The 24,271-nt window shown below is 39.4% G+C and overlaps 1 protein-coding gene across 8 annotated transcripts in view; it reads left to right on the top strand.

Annotated features, from left to right (window-relative positions):
• NPRL3 (NPR3 like, GATOR1 complex subunit) overlaps positions 1–24,271 on the top strand; it is a 95,356-nt gene that overhangs the window by 2,984 nt on the left and 68,101 nt on the right. For 3 of the 8 annotated variants that reach the window (XM_033962840.1, XM_033962838.1, XM_033962841.1), the window contains exons 2-4: positions 3,418–3,487; positions 9,677–9,715; positions 19,061–19,190. In XM_033962840.1, the coding sequence (XP_033818731.1) occupies positions 9,705–9,715; positions 19,061–19,190 (141 nt within the window). In that variant the 5' untranslated portion in view covers positions 3,418–3,487; positions 9,677–9,704. Of the gene's footprint in view, positions 1–3,417; positions 3,488–9,676; positions 9,716–15,361; positions 15,499–19,060; positions 19,191–24,271 lie in introns of all 8 variants that reach the window. The other 5 variants (XM_033962844.1, XM_033962843.1, XM_033962842.1 and 2 more) reach the window with 3 other exon arrangements.

Raw genomic sequence — 24,271 nt, 5'->3', positions numbered from 1 at the left:
CTTTGAACATTAAATTCCCACCACACCATCAAAGAAATTGCAGCAATTCATGACAATCTTATTCACATCACTGACTGGTTAACACAATACAAACTTAAATTAACCCCCCCCAATCAGAATCTTATCATTTTTGTACTCAAGATAATGCCAGCCTTTCAATACCTTTCGTCCTGCAAGGTGTTCCTATTCCGATTACTACATCAGTTTGCATCTTAGGTGTCATACTTGAAATGTCATATAATCATCAAATAGCACTAGTTAAATATTCATTCTTTAAGCTTCGCATGATTCTTTCTTTTTGCTCCTTAATTTTCCCTTTGGCACTGACCAATCTTACTCACTCTTTAGTCATCTAACAGATCGATTACTGTAATTCATTGTACACAGGCTTACAACAAAAAGATCTTCGCAGACTACAATTGATTCAAAACACTGCCATAAGTCTAATCCTCATTCAGAAATTTGACCACATTAAAGAAAGAACACTGGCTTCCAGTGTCCTACCAGATTTCATATAAGACATTGCTGTTAATATTTAAAACATTAAATTCAGGAGAACCTGACTTTCTCTCCTGCCACCTTTATTCCATATATACCTTCCAGATCACTCCAATTAGTACATCAAAATCAGCTTATCATCCCTACATATTGCTGTATAATGCTCAAACACATTAGATAGACAATCTTTTTGGTCCACAAACCACAACAGTGGAACGCTCTCTCTGTCTTTCTCCGCCGTCAGTCTTATTTGGAACACTTTAAATCTGAATTAAGGACCTTCCTTTTCAAAAATGCCTACTCCTGATTGCCCTTAAATCCTTTCTTCCTTCCTTCTATCTAAACCGTTCTGTCTATCCTTTCACTTTCCTTATGAAAGAGTCTGATAGAGGCCCAAATTTTACCCTGTATTATTTCCCCTCCCATCTTTTCTGTTAAATATTTTGTAGTTCAGTCCTCAAATCTTACTTTTATGTTTTGTCTTTAATCACAAGCCATGTATCCCGTTCCCATATTAGATTGTAAGCCACTTAGAAGGTTTGCCCCTAATGTGGGATAGAAAGAATAAATATACTGTACTTGAAACTTAAAACAAAGAACAAAGGAAAATAAAACAAGAACAAAAAAAATTAATTGCATACCCCTGGTACATATTTAATTTCCCCTTCTACCTCCTTCCCAACTGCAAAGGCTGGTTAGCATGGAGCAGTGGTCTCCAATCTTTTTTATTTAAAGGCCACAGTGTGAATATAAGAAAGCTCTGAAGGCCGTCAAGACTTCAACCTTACACATACTACTAATTTTGTAAACTGTCTTGGTCTGCTTGTTCATACTGTGTTTTAAATAGTAATACAGTACTAATATTGATTCTACTAATACTGATTATCTATTGGGTGTGGTGTGGGGAATAAAGCTACAGCCTCAGCACCCTGAGATTGTGGGTTCAAAATCATACTGTTCCTTGTGACCCTGGGCAAGTCATTTAGGCCCTGTTTTACTAGGTTGCGCTAACCGATTTAGCGCGCGCTAAATGCTAAAACGTGCACATTAGCCTATGGATGTATTAGCATTTAGCACATGCTAATTCAATTAGCGTGTGCTAATCGATTAGCGCACCTTAGTAAAACGGGGGGTTAATCCCCCCATTGCCTCAGGTACATTAGATAGAGTGTGAGCCCGCTGGGGCAGACAGGGAAAAATGCTTGAGTACCTGAATAAATTAATGTGAAGCGTTCTGAGCTCCTCTGGGAGAATGGTATAGAAAATTGAAAAAAATAAATAAATGAGATATGTTACAGTGTGAGTTGAGATTTGATGATGTGTATCTTAACGGTCCTTGGGATAATTCTGGACCCTATTATCAAAGGAGTGCCAAGTTGGAGCTCCTGGAAATTGATATTTAGCCTCTCTTGTGTTCATTTATTCCGTACATCAGCTTCCTGGAAGTGACTAGAGTAGGTAAAATGTTACTGTTTGAAATACTTTAGTCTGCATGATGGTGACTGAATATAACAAATGTTTTTTTTTTTAATTACATATTAATAATTTACATTCCAAAAGGATACAGGATATGGAAATATAGAAAAAAAACCATTAAAAAATTTTGATATTCCATCAAGCCCACATCTAGAGAGATAATACCATAGTCCATTATCTAAGAAAATAATTGGAATTAAATCCAAAGAAAAAAATAAACAGCATTTTTTATTTAGTTATCCTCCAAAACCAAAAACAGTCAAGGTTTTCCCCCTTCATGTTCTTTAAGAATTGCTCCAATTGTATTGGATTCCCCCCCCCCAAAAAAAAAAAAAAATCTTTATCTTGAAACTTCAATAAAAATTTGCAGGGACACTTCAAAAAAATATGTGGCACCCAAAGCCAACACCCTAGTCTTTAATGCCAGAAAGGCTTTCCATCCCGGTCTGTGTCTGTGTATGGCCGTTTGGTGGAGGATGGGCAGGGGAGGGCTTCAATGGCTGGGAGGGTGTAGATGGGCTGGAGTAAGTCTTAACAGAGATTTTGGCAGTTGGAACCCAAGCACAGTACCGGGTAAAGCTTTGGATTCTTGCCCAGAAATAGCTAAGAAGAAAAAAAAAAAAATTTAAATTGAATCAGGTTGGGCAGACTGGATGGACCATTCGGGTCTTTATCTGCCGTCATCTTCTATGTTACTATGTTACTAAGCTGTGTCGCTTTGGCCACATCGGGAAACAAGAATTTTTGCTCCACAGAATATAGCATTTTTATTCTTTCAGTGGAGCATACCATCAAAAGGGTGGACCTGGTCTGAATTACATCTTGAGAGTCTTCTAAAAAAAAAACCTGTAAGATCAAATTCTGTTGTAATCAGTTGATTCACTCCATGCTCGGTAGGAAACCTTCTACTTCTAGGAATATAATAACAATTAGAAATTATCATTAAATCAGAATTTTGTAACCTTAAAATTTCCTTGAGGTATTTCCTCAAGAGGATTTCAGGGGATAGCAAACGAGTAATTGGAAAATGTAATAATCAAAGGTTCTTAGATCCTGCATTATTCTCCAACATTTCAAGTTTTAAGTGTAAACTAAAAAAAATTTTAACTGATGAAGTGGAGACAGCTTGTAAAGCTGAAACCTATGTTTCAACTATAGACAACCATTTATCAAGGATCTTTACATTGGAGTCTACATTTTCTAATTTCCCAACAACTTCCTGTGGGAAAACCTAATGTTGATTAATGGCTGATTTTACAAACCCTCCATCTTAACGTTAATCAGCCAAACATTTTTTAAGGAAATTTCCTGTGGGGCCTCTACCAGTCCATGTTCTTCAGACCCATTTACCAATGCAGTAAAAACTTTTGGCATAGAACTATATAAAAATACTAAAGGTATAACAAAGGTCTGAGATACAACAAATGTTTTGTTTGCTTTCAGGCACCCAAAGGAGTCGCTATTCTTTAAACAGTAGTGGAGACAATACTGATGACCAGGATGGAGATGCCAGGTAGCAAAGCTTACATTGTTTCTTGAGTGCTTAGATAACCATTACAGGTGGTATATAAATACCTAAAATATAATAATAAATAAATGAATATAACTGACGTTTAGTTTCAAAGAAAAAGAGCATAAAAAGGAAAGAACGTGGAAGTAGAATTGCACTGTTTACTTTTGATACCGTCACCATGTACCATCCCTTCTGTTTCTTGATTATTCTACTGCATTTACTGTTCTGTTACATTTTTCTCTTTACTGAAAATTAATGCATACTTGTAGAGTCCTCATTCATTGACACTGATACTTCTCTGCCTTTTGGCTGTAGGGCAGGAGAGTCGCATTGTAGGTTAACAGTAGGAGCACTGGGGATGGTAGTCCATCTAATGATGCAAGCAAGGTGAAGAGTCGTCTGCTGACATGGCTCATACAGACATGTCCATAGGATTAGTCTTTTAACTACCCACTGTCTTAGTTAGTACTGAAGCACATCTTGGAGAGAAAATGACTAGAGTAGGGGTGCCCACACTTTCTTGGCTTGCGAGCTACTTTTAAAATGACCAAGTCAAAATGATCTACCAACAATAAAATTTAAAAAAACACAAAGCACACTGTACGCAGAGAAAATGTTAATTATCATTTATATTCAGGGTTTTTTTTCAAAGAGGTCAAGGCAGATGACTTTAAAATATGCAGTGTCACCTCAGTAATAACTATACAAAAACAGACAAATATACCCCCTTCCCTTTTACTAAGCCACGATAGCAATTTTTAGCACAAGGAACTATGCTGAATGCCCCGTGCTGCTCCCAACGCTCATAGGCTCCCTGCGCTAAAAACTGCTATCGCGGTTTAGTAAAAGGAGGCCATAGTGCAAAATATAGACAGCAGATATAAATTATCAAAACGGACACATTTTGATCACTAAATTTAAAATAAAATCATTTTTCCTACCTTTGCTGTCTGGTGATTTCATGAGTCTTCTGACTGTAAATCCAATATTTCTTTCTTTCTGCATGCCTCCAGACCTCATTCCATTCCCCAACCAACATCCCTTCATGAGTCCAACTTTTCCTTCCTCTCTCCCTGCCCCCCTTCTTTCTTTTTATAATTTTAATTTTTTTTTTAAGTTCAATCTCTTTTATTATTTTAAACAAGATAGAATAAGAAAAATCAGCATAGATAAAAGAAAAGAGGAAAACTAACAACAATTGACGTTGGGTGGAAGACTGTGGCCCGGTGCTTGTACGCGCCTGGCGTTGGGGAAGCAGGGAGAACAGAATTCGAAGGCAATGCGAATCTATCATGGAGCCCGGGATAGCTCTGCGATCGACTCGCATTGCCTTTGCAATCTACTGGTCGATCACGATTGACCTTTTGGGCACCCCTGGGCTAGAGAATCGTATGTGAACAAGTAGTTCAGGTTGAGCTAGAGCAGTGTATTGCAAACTGTGTGCTGTGGCATATTCTAGGTGTGCCACAAGACGCCCGAGGAGGAGAGGCACCGGCTAACTGCTTACAGGACGTGCCTCTCCTGCTATCTGCACCTCTCCCTCTCTAGAACCCCAGCACTGGCGGCAATAGGAGTCTCAGGGCCGCAGCTGGAACACATCTGCGCATGCCCGGATGTCTAAGTGATGATGTCACATGTGCACATGATGTCATCATGGCGACGTCGGCACACTTCCGGATGCCTTCCAGCTGTGGGCCCATGTTTAGTGTGCTGTGGCTTTAAAACGTTTGCAGCACACTTAGCTAGAAGATAGACCTCTTCTTTGGCATGGTGTATTATTAAAACACCTTGCTGGGGGCTCTGTCCACAGTTGATGTTGGGGTCCTTCATCTTGTCTTCTGTTTCACATGAGTACTCAAAAAGTCAAGCCTCTTTGTTGAATTCTTTATTGGACAGCATTGTGCCTCCTCAGGGGCATCTTTCTTCAGTTGGTTGCTGATGGTAATCATCTTCTCCTGCCTCTGAAGTTTATTTGGATTTATTTATTAACTGCCTTTATGAAGAAATTCACCCAATTAATCACTGCAAAGTAATTCAGTTGAGGATATAGAACAGAAAAATAAATCTCCAGGTAGTTGTGAATGAAGGCCTTGTTTCCAGTTGAGCTGGATGCCCAAAGGAGCAGAAAGAAACTGCTGCCCCTCCCCCAAAGTCCTAGTTGCTTAGTACCACTTGCTTTAACCATCTTGAACAAAGATACAGGACAGTGATATTCACTTCCAGCATTTGAGGGCAGACAGATTGGGTTTTCAGGATGTTCCTAATGAATATGCATGAGACAGATTTGCATGCATACTCTTCCATTATAATTAATGCATATTCTTTAGGAATATTCTGAAAACCTAACCTGTTTGTGGCCTTTGAAGACCATGGAGGAGTGCTACTGATTTAGAACATCTTAGCCATCATCACACCTGCAAACAAGGTGAAAAAATATATACCAACGGCAGATAAAGATCTGAACAGTTCATCCAGTCTGCCCATTAGTTATTCTCATTAAAAATACACGATTAAATTAACTTGTCTCTTCTTTGATATTTCTGGGCCATAGTCTAAAGTCCACCTGGTATTGTCCTAGGTTCCAACTGCTGAAGTTGCTATCTAAGCTCACTCCAGCCTATCCAACCATCCTGTTGTTTGCAGGATATCTACTGTATATGCTCCAAGTTAGTGGAGTTCCCATTGATGCCTACCATTTAACCTTATTTTATCATAGTCACCCTATCAAACATTAAGTGCCGCTAAAGTAGATTTCTTTAGCAACGTCACTCCAGATATCAGCTCAAATTTGATCACGTTATGATAATCACTTTTCATATATTAAAGCAAAGGTGCAAATCAGAACAAACTGGTTACAGTATTGCAGCTTATCACATTGACTTTGTTAAGATCTGGCTGCCCTTAAGCTGATGCTATATGAGTTTTAGAGCCTGCTTGTCCTGGATGAATTAACTGGCCTTCATCGAGATTGTCAAATAGCTAGCCTACTTGAATGTGCTATTTTCTGATCTGACTGCTGTTCTCTGAATTGCCCAGGAGGAACCAGTCCAGACTGGCCAAGTTTGTCTTCCTCTTCTCTGGCTGTGCACCTCATTGGTTCATTGGTTCATTCTTCGATCTCTGCACCAGTATCTTGTAATATTGGTGTTTGAATTGCATGATTTTTCTGGCTTTAGCCTGGTTTTGACCCTGCTTCCACTGGATAAAATCGTTGTTAAGTAGAATTGCAGAAAGCGCTGAATCTGTTTCCAGTTCTGGGTTGGCTGGCTTTGTGCCAGCAGTATACTTTAGGAGGGTTCTGATCCTTGATAACTGTCATCTCCATACTTTGTTGGCTGTGTTTGCTGATTTTTATGGAATTTTATGAATATTTTTTATATTGAAAAATGGCTAGATTTTAGGTGGTATATAAATGTGTTAAATAATACTTTATTCAAGGACTCCATTGCTGTTGGCTCTTTCCAGAGCATGGTGGGAGATAACTGACATCAATACGTTCTGTCTCCAGATGCGTTTATGTCTTCATGAACGCCACCATGGTTGTTTACATTCTTGCAACATCCAGTTCTGGCGTACTTAGCAGGAGAGGTAGGAAGTGCAATGATATTTCTGTGAGAGCCCAGTCAGACTGGGGTAGTGGATAGTCGGTTTGCTGAATGAGTTTGGTTTTTCAAGAGTGCAGGAAGCCACTTAGCAGAAACATGAATATTATATTATGGTAGCTTGAAAGTATAAATGTGCTGCTGGGTTCCCTGGTCCTGCTAGCAGTCCTGTATACCAAGTAGGAGTTCTTGTGTGGTCATAATCCTTGGGGCAGAGTTCTGTTGGGTAGTGTCAATCACACATCAGCACTCTATCTTTCCAAGCTGGTAAATGGAGTAAAACGTTAAGTGGTTTGATTGTGGCTTCTAATTCCTACCAAACTTTTAGGAAAAATGTTAACTTTATCTTTTTGATAAATTGCCCTGATGCTATCATGAATTTTAATGCTATTGGTGTACTATCGCTGTTTTTGTTCAGCTTTTCATTATTGTTAACCACCTAGAACTGAGAGGTACTGCAGTATAAAAATAAAATGTATTATTATTAATCCTTTTGTAAAACAGTTGGAGGAATGTTGGATTTTTTTTTTTGTTTTGAGGGGTGTTTCATGGATCATGGAACCATGGAATGTTGTGAACCACAGGAGGCATGGGCCTACCAATATTTACCCAACTAGAGTGCTTGGGGAGGGGAGCTAGCAAATGGTTTGTTTGGCACCTACAATCAGAAAGGGATTCTGGTGCCCCTGAGATTGAAGTGATAGTAGGCATGCCTGTTGACCCTGCAGGTGGAACAAACCACAGAGAAGCTCTTCAGATCTGCAACAGTAGTAATACAAAAAAAAAATTAAAAATACCAGATGGACTGCTCCAAAACAAAATCTTTATAAAAACAATCGTCTGACATGGTCCATGTTTCACCCACTCTTGGGATGCTTCAGGGGTAGAGTACTAAAAGTGGGAATGCTAAAGGATTTGCAGTTCCAACTGAAATGTACAAAAATGCATGCACCATTCAGTGTTCACAGCAGCATGGACTCTGCCAATAGTCTGTGTCCATGCTTCTGTGAGCATTGAATGCTGCTGTGCATTTTTATACATTTCAGTTGGGAATGCAACTCCTTTAGCCTTCCTACTTTTAGTACTTTACCTCCTGAAAGTCTTTTATTGAGGTGACTCCATGGGAGACTTTGATGTTAGGAGAGAGACTCTGGGCCAGATTCTTGAACTGGCGCCAATATTCTAGGTGCCGGTAGGCACCCATACCTCCATTAAAAACGCCATCCAAACAGTGTTTTTAACTGAGATTTGAGGCACATACCAGTGCCAGAGTTGTGCCTATGTAGGTGCTTTAGGCTGCTGAACATTAAAGTATACATGGCCAATGCCGGAAGTGGTGTTAGGTGGCCTAAAACGCCCACCTAGGTGCAATTCACGTGAAGATAGGCGCCGCAAATATAGGCCCGGAAAACCCTGGCCTACATTTCCAGTGCCTATCTTTTACATTGGTGCAATTCCAAAACTGGTGCCGATGTGCGATTGACATGCGATCGGCGACACTTTTTAAGTCTGTTTCCGATATTGGTGCTGGTTCAAGAATCCAGGCCTCCATGTCTAAATAAAGATATTGAATCGTACATGTGCGTAGTGTAATGAAATTAATAATGTAAAGGGATTCCAAGCAGGAGGTTGTTCTAAAAACCTATATAAAATGGGCTTTTTTAAGTTTTCATTGCACCTCCTGATAATAGTTTATAAAATATGATATTATAATTCACCAGTTGCTCATTAAAATGTTATGAATTGTACCCTAAAATGCTGTTTTCTGCACCCTAAGATGTTTTCTGTTCTTATTTAAGTAATACCTGACCACTTAAATCATTGACTTAGAGTAGACTAATGCAATTGATTGAGACCGTCGGTAATTAAGACCCTTATTTACTAAGGTGTGCTAAGCGTTTTAGCGTGCATTTAGTGCATGCTAAATTAACGCGTGTGCTAACTGCTAATGCGTCTATAGGATAACATGCACGCCTTAGCGTTTAGTTCGTGATTAGTGCATGCTAAAAAGCATAGCGCACCTTAGTAAAAGAGGGGGGTAAGTATTGTGATTCTACCTTAACAATAGGGAGAGTATTTGGTGTCAGGCCATCCACCCTGTAGCAAACTCCCACTGTATCTGACAAAGTGGACTCTGGTCTTTAAAGGCTGATGTCTCAATAAATTAATTGTTTATTCTATAAGGAGCCACCTGCCTTGCCTTCATCTATCCTAGAGAACCTTGTATGACTTTGTGACATATAAAACTCTTTGCCCAATTCTGGTTATTTGTGTATTTGTTAAATAACTACCAGTCACAACAGTTCGGGGTTTTAACTTACAATTGTGTTATATGTGTTTATAATAATACTTTTCATTTTGTTTTCTTTTTGTTAGGCTTATTTCAACTTATTTCAAATATATGTGAAACACATTGTTATGCATATATTTTTCATTCTTAACACAGAAAATTAATATCTTTTTCCTTTAATGATTAGAATACTTTAGTTTTTTTTTTCAAAACAGTAGATTATTTTTGTTGCCTCGTGTTACTTTTCCTGTTTTATTCTTTTGTTATGCTTTGTTTATGACCTTGTTCCCATTTCAGAGAGGAATGTCCTCTAACTGATGAACAAATGGTTGAAGGGTAAGACCAATATTCTAAACAATACCTTTTTTGTTTTGGAATCAACTATTTTTGTCTCTTCAGCCTTTTTAATCTGCTTTATTAGCTTTTTTTGCTTGTTTGGTGTTGCCAATGAAACTAATTTAGTGACCACAAAAAAATGTCAGTGTTTAATCAGAAACAAAAACAGTGATAATATTAGTGGGAAATATGCAGAAAAGTATGCATATAGACACACATCTATGAATTTTTTAAAATTGCGCACATGCATAAATGGATTATGACTAATGCTTGCAGCAACTACCCTATACAGTAGAGCAGGGATGGTCAACTTCAGTCATCGAGGGCCCAATCCAGTCTGGTTTTCGAGATTTCCACAATGAATATCTATGAGATCGATTTGCATTCAATGAAAGCAGTACATGCAAATCAATCTCATGCATATTCATTGTGGAAACCTTGAAAACCCAACTGGGTTGTGGCCCTTGAGTATCATGGTAGGCATGATATATCGGGGGTGGGCAAATACTTTTAACAGGGTGCCTCGGGTAAGCAGGCACCTATTAAACGCCTATTCTATAAAGAAAAGTAGACACCTACTTTTCTTTGTAGAATCCAAGTGTAAGTGGCAGAGAACATACATATATTTTGGTATGACTACTTATACCAGTTGTATGGCTGAAGTAAATGCCTGGCCTGGAGCGCAAGTAAATTATGACATTCCTTAATTTAAAAATCCAAAAATTGGTATAACAGTATATATATAATCCCCAAAACTGAACCTACAACGGTGTGAAAGAAATGCACCACCAGCCAATTCTTGGTGGTGCATTTCTTTCACACCGTTGTAGGTTCAGTTTTGGGGATTATATATAAACTGTTATACCAATTTTTGGATTTTGGACTTTCGTCAGTATTAGTATATTTTTTGGTTTTTGTTGGCCGATTCCTTAATTTACACATATATTTGTGCACTCCATCCCTATGCTATAGCACACGCTAGCTGAAAAACTACTGCCTGCTTAAAAGGAGGTGGTAGGGGCTAGCGCACACGCTATTCCACGCGTTAGGGCCCTAACGCACCTTTGTAAAAGGCGCGCTAACTCACCAACCGATGCCCACTGTCAAAGCATGTGCTATCCTATGTGTATGTTACTTGGTATTCTCTGAGAGGTTTTTACATATATGAAGTGGTTGTTTTGTTTTTCTTAAATCTGTGTTGCGTTATAGAGGCAATCCAAGTTTTGGTTTTGGCTTGTTTACTGAATCCGATTTGGAATCAGTCATGTTTTGGTTTCAGCTTAAAATGGCAGTACATTTTTGACTGAATATCCCCCTCCCCCCAAAAAACCCCGCTCACCGTACACCACCTTTAGGCCCTTTCCAGGCTACCTTAGAAGGCCCTGATGGTCTGGGTAAGTTGACCTACATGCTCTTTGCACTTAACCCTGACCTGTAGACTGTCAGTGATCCACAGAAATGAGAAAATCCTAACTATGATGGCATAAATTAATGCCCAGGGTTAATACAAAATAGAAATGCATTTTTATTTGGCTGAAATCAAGACAAAATAGTTCTCTATTCTTTAGAAATTATAGTGAAAATGTATTTCTTGGTCCAAGGATGTTACCTGAACCATCCTTTCTGTTATGATGTAACAGAGCCTTTATAATATAAAAAAATATATTTATCTGTAATTTAGAAAGATTTTATCAGGTGGTGCTTTCCCTGCTGGGCCTGTCAGGAATCTGTAAACCTTGACAGTGGTTTATTCTGCCACCAAGGAAAAATAAGATGCTTATCCCCAAGAAATCATCTTATATGACACTATTTTCTCCTTGGAACCATTACATACATACAAGCTGGCCAGTGGGATCATCTTTGGTAAAATACTGCCTTTATGTACAGGGAAAGTTTTATTGCTGCTTATATAAATTTATGATTGTGGTGTCCCATAATTCTTAACTAGCCAAACTTTGTGTTAATTTCTTGAAGGGATATGGTAGGGTTAAGCTGGGTTCATAGTTTGAGATAAAATGAAACACCAGTGACACACCCAGATGCTCATCTGCTGACGCAGTCTAGCTTTTCGGATAGCCTATGTTATCTGTAGTAAAAAGCTGGAAGGAGGAGAGAGGAACAGGTCCTGCAGCCGGTTGATTACAGTGCTCTGCACTCAGAAAAGTTAAATCCTTTATAGGAAATTTGGTTTAAAAAATTGGGATTCTTTAAAAGTTGCTTTATGTATGTGTAGCTTATTTTCAGGAGACCCTATTTCCAGATACTTTTCACTTCAGTTAAGTAGTACATGGCAAGTTAGTAGTTTCACATTTGCTGGAAATGTCATTTTTAAATTTCAGCTTTGTTACTTCCCAAAATAATTTGAAATGCAGTGTAGAATCAAAAAATAATGACTTTGCAATCTAATAAGGTCATACAGCATTTTTAAGAGTAGCTGACAGATAGGGCTCTATTTCTATGTCTTACACTGGGAAGGAAGACTCACGGTGGTTCAGTGCTCCAAAGCTTGCATTTCCGTTTTATAGTTAAATAATACACTTTGCAAGAATCAGCAAATTGGTACCAAAAATGGCATATTCTATAGTCCACATTTAGAATTGCAACAAGAGAATGGTAAATGGCATGTGCACAGTTCTCTTGAACTGATGTTACGATATTTGATGTTGGTATATTGAAATTTACCCACTTAAAACCAAACAAACAAAAGATTTGATCAAATGGTTGTTGGCGTAGCATGTCAGGAGTTCAGTTGTAATAATAAAACGTGATACGGCCAAATGTTTTCTATAATCAGATCACAATTGTATTTTAGGGTAATTCTAGGGTTCTGAGGGAATTTTAGAGCATGTTATTAATATGCCTTTAGTTTTCTAATATTCATGCCACAAACAACTCATTAGTGACTACAAGTTCCTTTGCTTGTTTGTTTTAATTATAGTACTGTATTTTTAATTTCCATATACTTATATTCATGTCATTAAGAAGAAAAGGAAATACTGGTACAGAAGAAAAACAGTATTCAGAAAAAAGAAACTAACTTTGTTCACAAAAGTAAGGAGGCAGATTACTACAAAGAGAATAATTAATAGGATATTTAAACTAAATAAAAGCAAAGACTAAGGGCTCCTTTTACAAAGATGCGCTAGCGTTTTTAGCGCACGCGCCAGATTAGCGCGCGCTATTGCGTGCGCTAGCTGAAAAACTACTGCCTGCTTAAAAGGAGGTGGTAGCAGCTAGCGTGTGCACTATTCCACGCTTTAGGGCCCTAACACACCTTTGTAAAATGTGCCCTCACTCAGAAACTAACCTGCAGCCAAATATCAGCATTTATACCTGTGAAGATATGACCAAGGCTTTTAGCCGTTTTCTATGTTGTATGGGATCAAAATGGGATTGAAACATAAATAAGAAGAATTACCCTCAGAAAACAGAAACAATTTACAAGGAAATTTTAACAAGAAGCAAGCGCCTATCACAAGTGTCCTAGGTTTCATAACCAAGACCTCCTGCTGCCTTCTCTGTGTTGTCTTAGACAAATCAGGAAATACTCGAAGGGCAGTAGCTTTGTGCCTGGAGGCACTATGAATTTGAGGGTTAGGGGCAGGTAAGCATGACAAATTAGACATAGAATTATTTTATAATCAGAGGTGACATACATCTGTGTTCATCATGGGTCCACTTTTTTCAGTTTCAATGTTCATCAATTTTAACTTCGTATTTCAAGCTGTGGTACAATTCCATATCATCTTTGACAATAAATTATATGAAGATTTTTAAGACGCTTATTTCTTCCAATAGGTTTTATTTCATTGCTTTTCTGAGTGATAAAAAGAACCAACTCCTGACTAGAGAATGACACGGGGAAAAATTCTGTCCCCGTCACTGCCCCGTCCCTGGACCACCATCCCCTTCACTGCCCCGTCAGCGCTGTTCCCTTCACCGCCTCGTCCCCGTCTCTGCCATCCTTTCACTGCCTCATCCCCGCCATCCCTTTCACCGCCCCATCACCATCCCCGTCCCCGCAGCATCCATACAAGCCTCAGTACTGCAATATTTAGCTTATTCCTTCCTTATAAATCAATAGTTCTGGCTGCTGAACTAGAGAAAAATATGTTCAGCTGGCAGGGCTTTGTTTATAAATTTTTATAAACACAGTTAATATACTACTTTATCCTAAAGCTAAATAAATAGAAAATTTTTTTTCTACTTTTGTTGTCTGGTTTCTGCTTCCCTGATCTTCTCATTCAATTCCTTCCATCCACTGTCTGCCGTCTCTCTGCGACTTCCATTTGCTCCGTCACCCCCCTCCCCCCCCCCAATTGGTCTGGCACCCATCTTCTTCCCTCTGCTGCCCCATAGTCTGGCATCTCTGTCTTCTTCCCTTCCAGTGTTTTCTCCCCACTCTGTCATCCCCATTTCCCTTCAGCGTCTTCTCCCCACTGTCTGTTCCCCATTTCCCTTCAGCGTCTTCTCCCCACTTTCTCTTCCCCATTTCCCTTCAGCGTCTTCTCCCCACTCTCTCTTCCCTATTTCCCAGCGTCTTCTCCCCTCTCTTTCTTCCCTTCAGGCTACTTCAGCATCTTCTCCTCTCCATCCCCCCACCCCCAGCACCCTTTGCACTGTCCAGCAGCTCCCTCCCACCGGCCAGCTGTGCATCTCCCTCCCTCTCTTCCCCTTACCTTCTCTTTGTGGCAAAACTGGCGATTTATATAAGGCTATCCGCTGTATTGCAGCCGTAGCCTTGAAGTTGCGACATGTTGGCTGCTGGAAAAGTCTCCTCCGATGCAACCGGAAACAAGAAGTTGCGTCGGTGGAGACTTTTCCAGCAGCCAAACGCGACGTGACTTCAAGGCTCCGGCTGTAATACAGCGCATAGCCTTATACAAATCGCCAGTTTCACCACAAAGAGAAGGTAAGGAAGGGAGGGAGGGAGATGGCTGGCCGGCAGGAGAGAGGGGGCTGCCAGACTGCATGCTCATTCACCGCTCCACCGGGCGGTGAATGGCCTTGTCCCCATACTTGCAGTGACCTTTTTTTTGTTTGTCACAGTTTTGGCAGGTTACCCGCGGCTAGCCATGGGTAACAACCACCGTGTCATTCTCTACTCCTGACACAACGTTATGTTTTGCTATTTACTGCAACAGGGAAGGAGTTCCTGTATGTTATGTTATGTTTATTTTATTTGTTAGTTTACTACTGAATTTCACAGTGATTAAATTTTTTTATATTCGTTTGTATTTTATCCTTATCATAGATATATATCTAAAATTATTACGGTGATGTGCAGACCTATAACTGGCAGACCTTGCATCCACGAGGTTTGAATGTGGACATTGAGTGGTTAGCCATATAGTATAATATTGAATTTCCCTGGCGGTGTCTACATCCGGGGATTTAACAAGATCAGCCCTTTCCGTTCAGTTCCCTACATAAGCACACAGGCAGAGTAGAATTATCCAGATGGCCCGAAGATTTTGAATGAATCTGGTCTCAGCAAGCCGGTATTAGGTAATACATTATGATAATTTTATTAGTTAAGAATATAAAGAGCATTTTGAAGAGATGTAGCTTGGATCGTATTACATAATAATTTGTAAGATCTTTAAGAAAAGTAGAATTAATGAATATTTTGATTTAAATTTCTAGTGTCCCTCCCCGACGAAGTAGACGAAACTCGAGTCGGGGGGACGGGAATTGATGAGGACAAACACAATCATCATTGAATTTTAATCTTCACTCTATTGGTTAGAGCACAGTCACCAGTGAGATTTAACAAGACTAAGGTCAACAGCTAAAACCTCTCCATTCAGATAAGTACAAATAGAGTATCTGAATAGCTATAAGATCATCAAGGGAGGGTCGGGGACAGGTGATTGCAATGATGGTCCCCTTGTTAAACTCATGGTAGTGGCTTCACTATTTATTGGGTTACAGGTCTGAGCACATCACCGTAATAATTTTAGATATATATCTATGATAAGGATAAAATACAAACGAATATAAAAAAATTTAATCACTGTGAAATTCAGTAGCAAACTAATTGATAATAGTTCACAGAATATTATTGTATATCTTCCTATTATTGTTCAACATGTTTATTTTATTAACATTTGATATACCGCTTAAGCATATTACAGATCTAAGCGGTTTACAATAAAATACAGGTAGTTAGAACTTCCCTATCTGTCCCGAAAGCTCACAATCTAGCTAAAGTACCTGAGGAAACAATATTAAAATAGAAAAGATATAACCAAATTCCAAGAATGGTGAGGGAAAGGTACAATTCAAATAATAGAAAAGATAAAAGAAATAAAAATAATAAAATTAAAATATACAAATAAGTTTAAGAGATTGAAGATTGAGCAAAATAAATTCCAATCTGGTGCTAATCTAATCATCAATCTGGTCCAATGGAGCACCACATCTGCAAGGAAGGATCAACACAGAGAGGTGATGGTGGGCTGTGGGGCCATCCCTGCCAGAGGTGAAGGAATCAACGGCTGCAATCTGGGCCCAAGAGCAGAAGGCAAAGAAACCAGGAAGAAGAAGCAGGCAACGAAAGGTCATCTGACGCTGTCACCAACCCATTACACACCATCCAAGCAGGCCCCACCAATGCAAGCCAACAACACAGCCTCCATCAACGGTCCTTGGTTCCAGTCCACCAGAAAGGTGGCCAACAGTGCTGCCATCAGGTACAACGCAATCCTGCCAGCATGCAAGGGAAGCTGCGATCCTCAAGAACCACTCCAACTCAGTGCCCAATGCAAGCAGGTTACCTATTCAGTTCAAGGTCGGATTACATTACAAGAGGTTGGGTCAGTTACCCAGAAAGTTAAAATGTAGTTTTACATGGACATTCAATAGAGCTGCTAGTACAGGTAGATATGGATGTAAGTTTACAGTCGCCAAAGCATGTCAGAAAAGTGTGATATCCCTCTGAACCAGTCATTTATGTGTCTCATATGACACTCCATGGAAAATAGCCGTTCAACAATCCAAGTCCTCCTTTTTCTTTCATTAGGTAGGCCCTGGATATGGGTATTCTCGTGCTCCTACCATCCCACAAATAAAGTTGAAGAATTCATGCTAGATGCTTATCTTACAAATGTGACAATTTTAATGGCAAAACGTGGAACTTGTATAACCAACGTGGAAGAATCACCATATTGAATAATGCCACCCTACCCATCAAGGAGATCAGAAATGATTGCCTCATTTGTAGTTTATGTTCAATGTCTGTCAAAAGTGGTTCTATGTTGAGTGAGTATAAGATGGATTAATCTCTGGGGAGCATGATTCATAAGTATTTGATAGTCATGCGCCCAAGTTAAGGGGAATGGGCCCTCCCCAGGAGTCTTGTAGGCTGGCTGGTAGGGAGAGAGCTATAGATTTCTGCCGATTGAGAGCAAAGACAGAGTAAAAATGAACTATTACCTAGAGGAGGGCTTCTAATGAAGACCAAGGGCTCCTTTTACTAAGGTGCGCTAGTGATTTTTAGCGCCTGCTTAGCACACGCTAGACACTAACACCTCCATAGAGCTTGCGTTAGTATTTTTCATTTAGCGCGTGGTTTGCACATGCTAATCTTCAGCGTGCGCTAAAAACGCTAGCTCACCTTAGTAAAAGGAGCCCCAAGTCTTCACTACCATTAAGAGTAAATTGTCTGCAAGTGTTAGGACCTTAAAACATGTGATTAGATATAATGACACCTGCAATATCTTGGTCTTTTAAAATTGTGCACAGGAATGGCTCTAAATGTAGTAAAAATAACAAAGAGGATATGGGACAGCCTTGACTCCATGCAAATACCATTCACCAGTATCCTTGCCATAGGAGATGTATACAAAGTTTTGATGGCCTGTAGATATAAGCCTCCCATGCAATTTTATTCCAGTACCTTAAAAAGGTATGACCAATCTACCTGGTCATTTTCAGCATTTAAATTAATTACCAGGACTGGGAACTGGTGAGTAGAAATGTAAGACTTTACAAACATTTTAAAACCAACTGACAGCCTTTAACAAATTCAACTTGTTCAGGACTAATAAGTCTCTGGAGGCAGGTTGAGAATTTGCAAGAATCCTGGCTAAAATTGTAAGTCCACATTTATTAGCAAAATGGGTATATATGGCTCAGGAAGAGATTCCACTTTTCCAGGTGTCAAAATAAGTGTAATTAGGGCTTTGTTAACTCCAGCAGGAAGGTCACCCTCCTGAACTATGTGAATCTTACAGAGGGACGTATAATTGGGGTGATAGCATTTTGAAAAAATTTGGATGTAAACCCATCTGGGCCTGGTGCCATATAATTTTGAATGTCCTTAACTGTTATGAGATATGCTTTCCCTTCTGATGTGAGCTTGGGGAGACCAGAGTCTTCTATATAATCAACAAAGAAAGACCCATTCATAATTCTAAGGCTGCATAAAAACATCTTAAAATGTGTGTAGAAAATCATGGCTATGGTGTAGCTGTCCTAATGAATCCTGAGACCCCCATCAAACGCTTTGTCAATTGGGCTAAAAGATTACCTGGCTTATTGCCATACCTATAGAATTTATATTTTTGATAGAATAATAATTTTTTCATACGCTCATGAAAGGAAATGATCCAAAGGATAATCAACAAACTGCCCTTTAGGGCTAATCCACTCAGTGGCAGAGTTCTGCACTGTCGTATGTACCTGGTTTCAAGTTCTAGACCAACATGCTGCTGGTTGAGATTGGAGATGCCACAGAGGCAGATTTCTGATAGGAGGCTGGGAAAGTCCTGGCTCAGGGCGGTTGACGCAGCAACTAAGTGAGATGAGCTGAGGGGGGATATACTGGAAAATAGGAGAAATAGTTGAAAATAAAAGAAATAGTTGCAAGTGAAGATGACTCACATCAAAGCTCTTGTTTCTGTTGAGCTGCTGATGAAAGAGCATTAGGATTAAAAAAAAAATTGCTTAGTGTATCATATCAAATTAACATTGCGCAAAAGTAGAGGAATGATTCACTGTGATGCCTTGAAAAGAGCTGCATCAGAGATTTGCTACATTTCCCAGAGCATGTGATTTGTGTAACAGCACGCATGCATCTCTCTCTCTCGCTCTCTCCAATCTGTGGTAGTTGCCATGTTATAATTCTGCTCATGTGGTATAATGTATGTGACTCTGAGCTGCATAGATAGATGTGACTTCAGAAAATTAATTCAAAATGAATGTAGCTAACACTGAACTAATTTTATGGAATGCATAATATATAACCTTCACTAAACAATCTATATTTTAATTTTATTCTGGGCCTCCTTTACTTTTTAAAATTGCTGTTCACAGTAATGACCCATGTCTACATTTTTGAAGGTTTTCAGATGTCATCCTGGCAACCATTTTGGCTACCAAATCGGATATGTGCGGCAAAAAATTTGAGCTGAAGATTGACAATGTTCGGTTTGTTGGTCACCCAACCTTGCTCCAGCATGCTGTTGTACAGGTAGGTTGAGCTTTCAAAGTTCTACCACTTTTCCTGAAAGATACATTCCGAATCACCTGGTCCTCAAAGCGTGGCATGGTTGTTTTTGCTTCAGACAGCATATGTAAACTCTGTCATTTTAAAATGTTACATTTTTCCAAATGTTAGGCCTAGTGTCAACATAACAGCCCAAGTAGGCTCACAATGAATGTTAAGAAGAATTAAGATGTGTAATTTCTGAAGATCAAATGCCAAATGAACCCCCCTCCTTTACAAAGTCGCACTAGAGTTTTTAGCACCAGAAGCGGAGGTAACAGCTCTATGAGTGTCGGAGCTGCTACTACACTGGCTGGTGCTAAAAACGCTAGCATGGCTTTGTAAAGGAGGGAGTAAGAAAACATTTTTTTTCTTCTATGAGCATGACAAATTCTACATTTTATTGCTAATGACATAACAGGGTCCATTTCACCCTTCTTATCATTTTTATTTACCTAGGTGGCATTCTTCTAGAACTAATTGCTAAACTGGAATAAATATATGATCTGTACTATATAGTTTCACTTTACAGTACTCCAGACTCTTTAAAGGAAAATGTTCTTCTGTTTCTGTCTGTATTCTTCTCAGCTATTATATTGCTTACAAGATTTATTTTCACATCTATTTTCTTCAGTATGCTGTGGTAGCATTCTAGAACAAATATTGCTCCAGGGACTTGTGCTGACCTTATTTGTGTTAGACAATGCATAATTTGTACTCTTGCAAAAATGGCTACAGATGCATGGTGGTTTTTTTACCTTCTCCTGAATGACCACATAAAGGCTTTGTATTTAGTAAAAGGTTGAACATGAAGGACTACTGGTCTTCTGTCAGCCTTAACTTTGCTTCTGTATAGCCCTGGCTCAGAGTTATCTATCAGCTAAGAGAAAAAAAGGATAGTTTCCACATGAATTATTTCCAATTCTTCTTGTAGAATTTAATTCAATTGAATTTCCATATTTATATTCCACTTAACCACAAACTTCCAAGCGGGTTACCATAAAAAAATTTACAAACTTTTAAATACATCTTAAAATATAATCATTATATCTATCCTACTTATATTTCCACCCTACTTAAAAATATTTCGGAAATAGCCATGCTTTTATCGCTTTCCTAAAAAGCCCATTATTCAATAAATTTCTTATTTCATTAGGCAGATAATTCCAAAACTCTGCAGCTCTTCCCAAGAGTGTTCCCTTCCTAAAGGAGAGCAATCTACAATCTTTACAAGATGATATCTTCACAATAAAACCCTAAGCGCACATGTGCACTTCACACTCCGTGATCTCTGCGTCTGTGATCCGTAACTTCGTGGCTTCGCATGTGCAGTAGAAGGAGTCAGCGGTGGTTTCTTCTGCACATGCGGAGGCACCTTAAGCAGGGACGCACGGAGGCGACTTCCCCCTCCTGCCCTCACTCCGTCTAACACAGCGGTCTCAAACTTGCGGCCCCCCAGGCAGGGCTATGGAGTCGGTAAATAAATGTTCCGACTCCGACTCCTCAGTTTTTTGTACTTCAGACTCCGACTCCAGGTACCCGAAATTTCCTCCGACTCCGACTCCACAGCACTGGTTAATTTTCAGATCGTTAAAATGGAATGTCAAGTTGAGAGAAATGAGCAATTTCGACACCATCTTCTTTTTGCTTTTAATCAAGGTTCTAAGGCCGCAGAAGCTGCTCGCAACATTTGTGCTGTGTATATAGTGGGTGCTATAGCTGAAAGAATCGCTCGTGATTGGTATGCCAAGTTCAAAAATGGAGTCGGTAGATAAATGTTCCGACTCCTCAGTTTTTTGTACTTCTGACTCCGACTCCAGGTACCCGAAATTTCCTCCGACTCCACAGCCCTGTCCCCAGGTACTGTTCTGCAGCCTGCGATCTGGCCGGCTCCCTTACAGTCCCTTGCCGAAGTTATTTTTAAGTTCAAAGTCACCGACGCTGCTCCTCTCAAGAACCGCACCTGCATCAGAAGCTTCTCTGACGTCACTTTATAAACCTTAATATTGCCTCCCATCTCAGTTATTTGGAACAATGTTTTAACAGTTTTCATCACCAGCTAATAATTAGTATTTAATTCTTAGAACATGTTCAGAGACCTGGAGACTAAATGAGAGAGACCTCCCAAAATGTGTCTCACTACCAAATTATAGCATATTCAATACATGCAATAAGTTGTATGTTTCTAATTTCTTAATAAGTTTATTTTGTATTTTTGAAGATTTATCATGAATAGGGTGCATAGGGTCCCGACATTGAACCATGTTTTGTGCTCTGCTTCAGGAAACCCAAAATGATTATTTTGTGTCATTTAAAGAAAGGGGTCCCTGTAAAGCAGGGGTGTCCAATCTTTTGGCTTCCATGGGCCAAATTGGCCGAAAAAAATGTTTCTGGGGCTGCATAAACGCGCAAACGCTGCAGCAAGATAGAGGAGGGAGCCGGCAAGATGATAAACACCCCGGGACAGCAGAGGAAAACACTGCATCGCCCTCGACCGAGGCCGCTCAAAATACTTCACGGGGCTGCATGCGGCCCTTGGGCCGCAGGTTGGACACCCCTGCTGTAAAGCATAAAAATATCTTGGAGTCAAAAAATAAAAATTAAACTCACACTTACAATGCATCATCTGACTTGAGAACTTTAAAAAAAGGTTTTGTAGCAAACCACAATGGAGGGTATCTTTTTGCCTCTGTCTCCAAATCTCTCTCTCTGGGTCTCTGAGGATGTTCTAAGAATTAAATACTAATTATTAGCTGGTGATAAAAACTTGCAATCTTTCGGGGGAGGGGGGAGGTCAGATTTACATTTAAAATTGGCATTTTTCCCTGTATTGAATTCGGGTTAATCCAGCATTATAAACTTTAACATATACTGCTTTGTCGCACTCTTATCACCCACCCTGCTCTCCCTGTTTCTCACCTAACCCACTCCTACTCCTTTCCTGTGACACTGTCTTTGAAATGCTTTCATGTTGTCAACATTTGCTTATTTCTGATCTGAAGAAGAAGGTATTGCTCTTGAAAGCTAATAAAAAAATGTATTGTTGGTCCAATAAAAAGGGTATAATCTTATTTTCTTTTCTCTGTTTTGTTCTGTTATTACATTTAAAAGTGAACTGACACAGCTACCTAAGCACTTTTCTCCCACTGAAATATATGCTCAATAGCGACACCCAATGAGCAAACAAGGGGTTGCAGGCAAACTGCTAAGAGTTATTTTTCAGAGGCGAGTGGGGATAGAATTTATAGACTGGAAAACAGGGAAAATTAATTTAATATCATTCAAAAGGCTTCATTTAAAATAAAAGTAAGAAATAATAAGACCATCTATTTTGATAGCATGCTGTACAAAACACCAACTACTGTCTCACCACGATTAACAAAGAGTAAGAAAATGTTTTGTTTTCTGCTTTTAGCCACTTTGTATAGACTGATGAAACTTGTCCTGGATATAGTTGGAGAGACAAATGTAAAGCTTTTTCCACATAGAAAGCATTTTTCCAGGGATGTAGTTTGGATGGATCAGATTTTTGATGTACATGTTTACTTATTTAATAACACAAAAAAATATAAGGGACCTTGTTTCTTCAAAGGTGATAACCATATAACAATTCAAAAAATAATCACCTTATTTCCACATAAATAAACAACCAATACTTTTATGGTCACACAGTGACTCTAGATTTCTAAGTGAACGCTCAGACTCATAACCAAACTCTAGTGAAAAGTCACGGAGTCAGTTATAATAGAGACCATCACAGCAAGTTCACTGTCTCTGCCACCTGCTAATAACCTGCGTTCACTTAGAAATCTAGAGTCACTGTGTGACCATAAAAGTATTTGGTTGTTTATTTATGTGGGAATACTTATTTAATAAAACACATGTGAACCTAAAGATAATTCCTGCACAAATTTACACCATATTTAGAGCACATGTGCGCTGTTAAGGACATAAGAATAGCCTTACTGGGTCAGACCAATGGTCCATCAAGCCCAGTAGCCTGTTCTTACGCTGGCCAATCCAGATCACTAGTAACTGGCCAAAACCCAAGGAGTAGCAATATTCCATACTACTGATACAAGGAAAGCAGTGGCTTCCCCCATGCCTTTCTCAATAACAGACTATGGACTTTTCCTCCAGGAACTTGTCCAAACCTTTCTAAAAACCAGATACGCTATCGGCTCTTACCACATCCTCTGGCATCACGTTCCAGAGCTTAACTATTCTCTAAGTGAAAAAAAATTTCCTCCTATTGGTTTTAAAAGTATTTCCCTGTAACTTCATCAAGTGTCCCCTAGTCTTTGTAATTTTTGATGCAGCGAAAAATCGATCCACTTGTACCCGTTCAACTCCACTCAGGATTTTGTAGACTTCAATCATATCTTCCCTCAGCCGTCTCTTTTCCAAGCTGAAGAGCCCTAACCGTTTTAGTCTTTCCTCATATGAGAGGAGTTCCATCTCCTTTACCATCTTGGTCGCTCTTCTTTGAACCTTTTCTAGCGCCACTATATCTTTCTTGAGATACTCCAGATGAGGTCGCACCATGGAGCGATACAGGGGCATTATAACATTCTTAGTCTTGTTAACAATCCCTTTTTTAATAATTCCTAGCATCCTGTTTGCTTTTTTGGCCGCCGCACCTATGTTCTTTATAAACTAAGCGACATTTCACTTGGGTGCCTGCTATGAAATGACCTCTTGTGTTTGCAGATATGGGTCTGCGTCACAAGAGTGGCATGCCTGTCGTCTTTATTACAGGCAAATCTTTCTCATGCATATTCATTAGGAATACCCTGAAAACCCAACTGATCTGTGGCCCCCCTGGACAGGTTTGAGTACCATCAACTTAGAGCAGCAGTGGTTACAAAGCACATCTTCAAAGAGTGTCATAAGAGGACATCTGCAGAGCTGCACACTTTCAGGAAGCATTACTGTATTGCCCAACCATATTTTTTTTTTAAGTGACTTTGGTTAATCAAAATGTGTCTGGTTAATGCTTCAATGAACCGCCGCCTCCTGATTTCTGAGGATGCAGACCCTTTTGAGTTAAAATATCTTCTGAATCC

The sequence above is a fragment of the Geotrypetes seraphini genome, chromosome 11 (genome assembly GCF_902459505.1).
Source record: "Geotrypetes seraphini chromosome 11, aGeoSer1.1, whole genome shotgun sequence".
In the NCBI taxonomy this organism is placed as follows: domain Eukaryota; kingdom Metazoa; phylum Chordata; class Amphibia; order Gymnophiona; family Dermophiidae; genus Geotrypetes; species Geotrypetes seraphini.
The sequence above is the reverse complement of the archived record's forward strand: the minus strand, read 5'-3'. Positions and strand labels throughout refer to the sequence as shown.